General features: G+C 37.4%; 1 protein-coding gene across 1 annotated transcript; it reads left to right on the forward strand.

Annotated features, from left to right (window-relative positions):
• Positions 1–1,474: 1,474 nt before the first annotated feature.
• On the forward strand, positions 1,475–2,356 carry LOC132639304 (uncharacterized). Its single transcript, XM_060355758.1, has one exon. It carries the CDS (start codon positions 1,475–1,477, stop codon positions 2,354–2,356), a length of 882 nt encoding a protein of 293 aa, XP_060211741.1.
• Positions 2,357–8,309: the final 5,953 nt, after the last annotated feature.

Consider the following 8,309-nt stretch of genomic DNA (forward strand, 5'->3'; position numbering starts at 1 on the left):
TAAATAATATTTAACTGTTATAAGCAACAACAAAAAAAGCATAAAATCTTGAAATGATTTGAAAGTGATAATGAATCTTTTATAATTCTATAAGCTTTAATATCTACTCACAATTTTTTAATAATTGTAATCCAAACTCCAAATTACTTAATTACTCTCTAAGTATCAAAGACTTGGTCAACTTTCCTTTTTCTTTAGTTGAAGACTTGAGGGGTCTTTTTGCCTCAAAAACACTAGTCCCCTCATTTTAATATAAATGAATTTTGATATTTTTATGATCCAAAATGAATGAATTTTTCAAAGCTCAAAGATGTATTAATCAATTTTTTCAAAATTATTCATATCTTTAATGACTCTTTCTATTTTTTTTTTAATGACATATTGATAAATTACCTTTAATTAATGTTCGTAATTGACTTTATTAAGAGGCGTGTCATATCCCAAAATATTCATCTATTTTTGAACGGAGGGAGTCCTTCTAAACCATAATCATGTTTTCCCATATTAACTACACTTGGGGCTGTTGAAAGGAAAGACACCCGAATAGTGCAGCAGTAAGGAAAAGGATAGCGAAAGTCCTTCCCCTTTTTATTGTAGTGTTTTCCAAGTTATACTTTTTAGTTTAAATTCTGCCACTGACATTTTTTTTCTATCCTAAAATCAAGAATATTGACTTTTTCTTTTTATAGAATGTCAAAACTTAGAAGAGAAATAAGATTAAATTCTATTATGAGGTAAATGGAAGGCGACTTATTCAAATTGGAAAATAATGACAAAAAAGAATTAGAAAACAGGCAATTTTTGTTTTAGTATCCATCATATAGTTTCATCATTCGGCTTTTTTGGTTGATGTTGTCAGCATCCTGACCTACCCTTCTACCTGCCATAAATAAGAATTCTCTTTAATTATTATATATTGATAATGTAAATAATTTTATTAAAGGGGAAGAGTAGGTAATAATTCCCATTATCGTGGACACACATCTTTCGACTAAGGAATGAGAAATCTTATATATGCATACTTAACACTCTTAAATGATCAATAACAACCTAAATTTATAATCTTTATATTTTAAGAGAAAACTTATGTAATTTGTTCTACATTAAAGAGAGTATGATATTTATGAATATCATTTACTCAAAAGTATGATAGATCTTTTGAAAAACTAACTAATCATCTCGAAAATAAAATTGTTAGACTATGTAAATATTTAGTCAAATATATTTTGTAATCTTCTATTTTAGGATAGCGTATGTTAGAATTATATTAGTCAAATTAGTTCCTAATTTGTAGCCTACAATTATGTTGTAAATGCTGTATATTAACCTATTCAAGGAATGAGAATCATCACGGCAAATATTCTCTTACATGGTATCAGCCTAGGTCTCTCCTAAAACCCTAGCATCCTAACCCTAGCTGCTGACCACCTCTTTCGTTTTTCCTCCTCTTCGGCCCTTCCTCCTCCTCTTCTCCATGGCTGACGCGTCCAAGTTGCACCCTGCGACTACAGTCACCAATATCAAATCATGCATTCCTATTGTTCTTGATTATGAAGGAAGCCAATACAATAACTGGGCTACCCTCTTCAAGCTCCATTGCCGAGCAAACTTGGTGATCGACCACATACTACCTCCTGCCTCCCCCACCGTGCCACCCCCGGCATCTGCAGCCGAGAAACTTGCTGCGAAGGCTCTATGGGAACGACTAGATGACATCGTTCGGCAATGGATATATGGTACAATATCGAATGATCTTCTCAACACGATCATTCATCAAGAGGACACCGCAGCCGAGGCTTGGAATCGTCTTGTTCATCTCTTTCAGGACAACAAATCAGCTAGGGCTCTTGCTCTTGATGCAAAATTCACCAACACCAAATTGGTGGATTTTCCGAATGTGAAAGCATACTGCACCAGGCTAAAAGTTCTTGCAGACAATCTCGCCAACGTCGGCCACAAAGTTTCTGACGAACGACTTGTGCTTCGTCTTCTGCGAGGATTATCGGAAGAATATAAAACCTTTCAAACGACGGTGCAGCACCGTACTCCTCTCCCATCTTTTGACGTTGTCCGGTCGATGCTCGAACTTGAGGAAGACAGCCATGGCGAGGACGCCATTCACGACTTCGAGTCGAATGCTGCTCTCGTTTCCCACAATATTAATCCTCATAATTTCTTTGGTAATGGGCAGCCCAACAATTCTGAAAATACTTTCAACAATCGAGGAAGTTCTAACAATCGTGGAAAGAAGAACAACCACGGTCGCAGCGGCGGCAACCGCAACAACAACCGCGGTAGCGCCGGTAATGGGCAAAGCAGCGGCGGGGGCAGCCGGCATAACGCCCAGACCAACTAGCCCGCTGCATCGCAGCACCAGGGGTCCACTGCCCCGTCGTGGTTCTTTCCACCGTGGGCTGCCTGGGGGCCACAGCCGTGGGCCACCCCACCGTGCCCGTACCCCACTGTTAGGTGGCAGCAGCCTCGCGGCTGGCAGCAGCCACGCCCAGCCCGTCACAGCAAGGAGTTATCGGTGCTCGTCCTCCACAGTCGTTCTACTCGGCAGCCCCGTCATCACATGGTGGGTATGCGCCCACAGATATTGATCATGCTATGCACACAATGTCTTTGAATTTGCCCGATGACAACAATTGGTACATAGACACCGGAGCCACATCCCACATGACCAACTCCCAAGGTACTCTCTCGTCTTACTATCAATTGAGCAAAAATAATGGCATTGTTGTTGGTAATGGTAACATGATTCCGATTCGTGGTTATGGTCATACATCCCTTCAAGTAAATCCCTCCTTAAACCTGAAAAATGTTTTACATGCACCTAAACTCATCAAAAACCTTATTTGCGTTCGTAAATTTACTATCGATAATATGGTTTCTGTTGAATTTGATCATTTTGGCTTTTCTGTGAAGGATTTACGGACGGGGAGCAAACTCATGAGATGTGAGAGTTCGGGTGATCTTTATCCATTCTTCAAAACTTATCGAGCCATCTCGCCTTCCGCACCATCTGCTTTTACCGTCATCTCTCCTCATATTTGGCACTCCCGTTTAGGTCATCCCGGGGATGTAATTCTTAGTCATTTGCGTAGTAGTAATTTGATTGAATGTAATAAGGCTCGAAACAATGTTTGTCATTCTTGTCCTTTGGGAAAATTAATTAAAATGCCTTTTTATGACTCTCTTTCAACTACTACTATGCCATTTGACATTGTTCACAGTGATTTATGGACTTCACCTGTACTTAGCTCTTCTGGTCACAGATATTGTGTTTTTTTTCTTGATAATTACACTAATTTTATTTGGAATTTTCCCATCAAAACAAAGTCCCAAGTTTATGATTGTTTCTTGTCTTTCCGGACTTTCATTCGCACTCAGTTTGAAAAAGAAATCAAAACCTTTTAATGTGACAATGGGCGTGAATTTGATAATGGTCCTTTTCATAAATTTTGTGAACAAAACGGGATGCTTTTCAAATTTTCTTCCCCGCACACCTCACCCCAAAATGGTAAGGCGGAACGGAAAATTAAATCCATAAATAATATTGTTCGTACACTCCTTGCCCATGCATCTATGCCCCCCTCCTATTGGCATCACGCCTTGGCCATGGCAACGTACCTACACAATATTCTCCCTTCTAAAATCTTAGCATATAACATACCCACTCAGATTCTTTATCAAAAGAATCCATCCTACTCTCATCTCCGCGTTTTTGGTTGTCTATGCTTTCCTCTCTTTCCATCCACACAAATTCATAAGCTCCAATCTAGGTCCACTCCTTGTGTTTTCCTGGGGTATCATTCTAATCATCGGGGATACAAATGTTATGATCCATCGAGCCGAAAAATAATCATAGCTCGGCATGTGTGGTTTGATGAAAACTCCTTTCCATTTTCACAAATAAATAGTCCATCTTCTACCTCATATGAGTTTTTGGGTGATGATAATTTTGCATTGAGAATCCATTTGTTGCATGACCAGGCCGCTGCCTGCTCCTCCCTCGTCGCCTGTCCCGCAAACACCTCCCACCACCCCAGCTGCCCGCCAACTCCCGTCACTGCCAGCCCCTCCGTCTTCCTCGCTGCTAGCCCCCCACTCGCTGCCAGCCCCCCACCACAGTAGCAGCCCCACCCCTGCCAGCCCCCCACTCGCTCCTCGCATGACTACACATAGTCAGCATGGGATATTTAAGCCGAACTTGAAATACCATAATCAAGCCTTAAGTGTCACCAACAATTCCATCTCCCCTATTCCCCGGAATCCAGTTGGTGCGCTTAATGACCCGAATTGGAAAAATGCTATGCAAGATGAATATAATGCTCTTATTGATAGTAAGACTTGGGAGTTGTTCCCTCGTCCCTCAAATGCTAATATTATTCGGTCTTTATAGATTTTTTCGGCATAAAAAGAAATATGATGGTTCTTTTGAGAGGCATAAGCCCGTCTTGTAGGTGATGGCAGGTCTCAACGGGAAGGTGTTCATTGTGACGAGACTTTCAGTCCGATCGTCAAACCAGCAACTATCCGTGTGGTACTTACTATTGCTTTATCTTACTCTTGGCCCATTCACCAACTTGATGTAAAGAATTCTTTCTTGCATGGCAACTTGAATGAGACCGTCTATATGTATCAACCCCTGGGATTCCGGGATCCGGCTCGTCCCGATCATGTTTGTCTCTTGCGTAAGTCTCTTTATGGCTTGAAACAGGCACCCCGGGCATGGTATCAGCGTTTTGCTGATTTTGTGGCAACCATTGGTTTCTCACATAGTACATCTGACAACTCTCTCTTCACCTATTGTTGTGGACAGGATACTGCTTACATTTTGTTATATGTGGATGATATTATTCTAACTGCATCTTCAGACTCTCTCAGACTCGGAATTATGTCCAAGTTAGCTACGGAATTTGCAATGAAAGACTTGGGTCCGTTGAGCTATTTTTTGGGGATTGCCGTCTCCCGGGACAAAAATAGCCTATTCATGTCTCAGAGTTCTTATGCAGAGGATATTCTTGACAGGGCAGGCATGTCACAATGTAAGCCTTGCCCCACACCAGTTGATACAAAAGGGAAACTCAGCGCCAATTCGAGCGCCCCATATGAAGATCCTACGAAGTACCGTCGGCTGGCAGGTGCTTTGCAATACTTGACATTTACTCGGCCAGACATATCATACGCAGTCCAACAGGTTTGCTTGTTTATGCATGATCCCAAAGTCGAGCATATGGAAGCATTAAAACGCATATTGTGTTACGTTCGAGGTACGATTGATTTTGGTACACATTTATACAAAACCTCTCTACAGTCACTACTGTCATATACAGATGCTGATTGGGGTGGATGTCCAGACATTCGACGCTCCACATCGGGTTATTGTGTATATCTTGGGGATAACTTGATTTCTTGGTCTTCAAAGCGCCAACCCACTCTATCTAAGTCTAGTGCTGAAGCTGAATACAGAGGGGTTGCTAATGTTGTCTCTGAATCTTGTTGGATTCGTAATCTGTTGCTTGAACTCAATTGTCCTATTCGTAAAGCAACTTTGGTCTATTGTGCCAATGTGAGTGCCATTTATTTGTTTGGAAATCCGGTACAACATCAACGTACCAAGCATATTGAAATGGACATTCATTTTGTTCGTGAAAAGGTTAGACGTGGAGAGGTTCGCGTCCTACATGTTCCGTCCCGTTATCAGATTGCCGACATTTTCACCAAAGGTCTTCCGCGCGTACTATTTGATGATTTTCGGGACAGTCTAACCGTTCGTAAACCTACCGCTTCGACTGCGGGGGTGTGTTAGACTATGTAAATATTTAGTCAAATATATTTTGTAATCTTCTATTTCAGGATAGCGTATGTTAGAATTATATTAGTCAAATTAGTTCCTAATTTGTAGCCTACAATTATGTTGTAAATGTTGTATATTAACCTATTCAAGGAATGAGAATCATCACGGCAAATATTCTCTTACAAAAATAACTCAATTCTTTATGAGCTCCTGAAAGTTGATGGCATAGATGAATAATTTTAACAATTTAAGGTAACGGAAAAACACTTCATCAGTGAAAAAAATTTCGTCTATACTAAATACACTCAGGTAGAACTTTATTAGGATAATGCATATTTGATTTTTTCTCTATTTCCATTAACATGGTTGTGCATCACAAAGGTCCTAAAGAAAGATAGAAACATAGCATAACATCCAAAACTTGAAACTAAGGCATTAGTCCTTCTTATCCTCTCAAGACTGTCTTCTTTTTCTTTTCTTTCCATCAGCTTTTACACACTACATAAAATACAGATGAATACAGATGACGAATCTTATACCTATCAACCAAAAGTTATCAAAGCAAAGGATATATGAAAGGAAAGGTCAGAAAGCAATTTCATAATATAAGTGGTGTAAATGTTCAATTTTAAAATATATAGGGTGTATCTCGAATTAATTCTTATTACATGAGTGTTTAATGTAACTAACCCTCAATTATAATAAAAAATTAGTTACTTTTGTCGGCGGTAAATAGATCGTAGACTCGATTGTTTTTAGAGTTAGCTAAACAAACATTAATTAAGAAAAGATAGCGGCAAGTCAATGAACAGGAGGATAAAAAAATTGTTAAAAGAAAATATCAAAAATAAAAGAATAAATACATTTAATAAGAATAAATGCTTCTTCATAAATATCAAAAGATAAGCGAATATATATTTTTAATAAAAAAATTGTTAAAAGATTCTTATAGTATTAGAAGATAAATTAAATATTATAAATATTTTAGAAAATGGAAACTTTTGCATAGTTATGAAATGGATACATTTGGATTAAGGGAAAATAACCAATATATACATAAGAATAGGGTATACTTACAAAAAATGACGATACTTTTCAATTTACAAAACATATACGAAAATTTTCACTCAAGGCTTAAAAATTTCGCTCAAAATTTTGTGTATGAAATGTGTATATGTCGCTAAAAGCTTAAAATTTTCGCTCAGAATTTTGTGCATGAAATGTGTATATCTCACTCGAGGCTTAAAAATTTCACTCAAATTTTCGTATATGAACAGTGAAATTGGTATGAAATATGTATATCTCACTTAAGGATTAGAATTTCGCTCATATTTTTATGTATAATTTTTAGTTAGATTATATACAACTTTCATACAATATTCATACAAATTTAATACAACAACAAGAACATAGGAAACTTAAAAAAAAAAAACAATTTTCTAAAATATAAGTTATGATTATACCATCATTCATACAGTTTTGTGCTTTACATAATTCACGATTCTACCATTATTCATACAATTCATTACCCAATCTCCTAAGAACTAAACTATTAAAAACCATAATAATTAGAAAACTGTCCAGAAACTAATTCAAATCCCTAATCATATAAAACCTAAAAACATAAACACAAATTAATTATTCAACAGATTCGTCAAATTATCCTTCATGGAATCCAAAACCCCCAACTCTCCCAGCAAATCTAAATCCCCAAAGAAAACTACAAAGGTTGAAGTTGGAACTACAACAACTGATGCATCTACGGATGAATGGTTGCAGGGAACGCATGTACTCAATCGCAAGCCAACAAGTTGAAGAAAAAGAAGTGAATGACTTGAACTGCTAGTTTTAGCTGTATGAAGCAGTATAATAAGTCTAAATTCTCGAGTTCAGCCTGGATTTTACGAGATGTCCAAAACTTGGAAGGTTTTAAATTAGAATTGTTAGGCCTGCTTCACTGTTGTAGCACATAGAACTTATTAGTCTTCAATTTTTTAGCCCATAATATAGGAAAAAGGATGGACTTTTAATTTTTCCAGATCTGATATGTTTTATAATTAAGTTGGTATATTTTGTAAATTAAAAAAGAATCTACATAGTGTAGAGTGTTATACCCCATTTAAACGGGTTAAAGTAGAGTATAACATATTGGTAATTCCTATTTTTTATTTTATTTTAAGGAGTCGCCACCTAATTAATTTAATGGTGAATTAGGACACCTAATTTATTAACTAAGGTAAAGCCTAATTAAACCTCCGTTAATGGTCTGTTTAATTAGCGTGATTCTAGGTAAGGGTTCTAGATTATCCTAAAGGGAAGGGGTTAGGCATCCTTTAGAATCCGTTAACTACGGTTTACTGGTCAAACTTAGGTTAATTAATTAAAGTTAAAGATGCAAATGTAGCATTTAAATTTTAAGAAATTGGCTTCTAAATGTTGCTAAGGTTTTAAAGGAAAGTATAACAATGCTATTTAAAATAAGACTTAAGAATGTTGCTAAGGCTTT

The sequence above is a fragment of the Lycium barbarum genome, chromosome 5 (assembly GCF_019175385.1).
Source record: "Lycium barbarum isolate Lr01 chromosome 5, ASM1917538v2, whole genome shotgun sequence".
Classification (NCBI taxonomy): Eukaryota; Viridiplantae; Streptophyta; class Magnoliopsida; order Solanales; family Solanaceae; genus Lycium; species Lycium barbarum.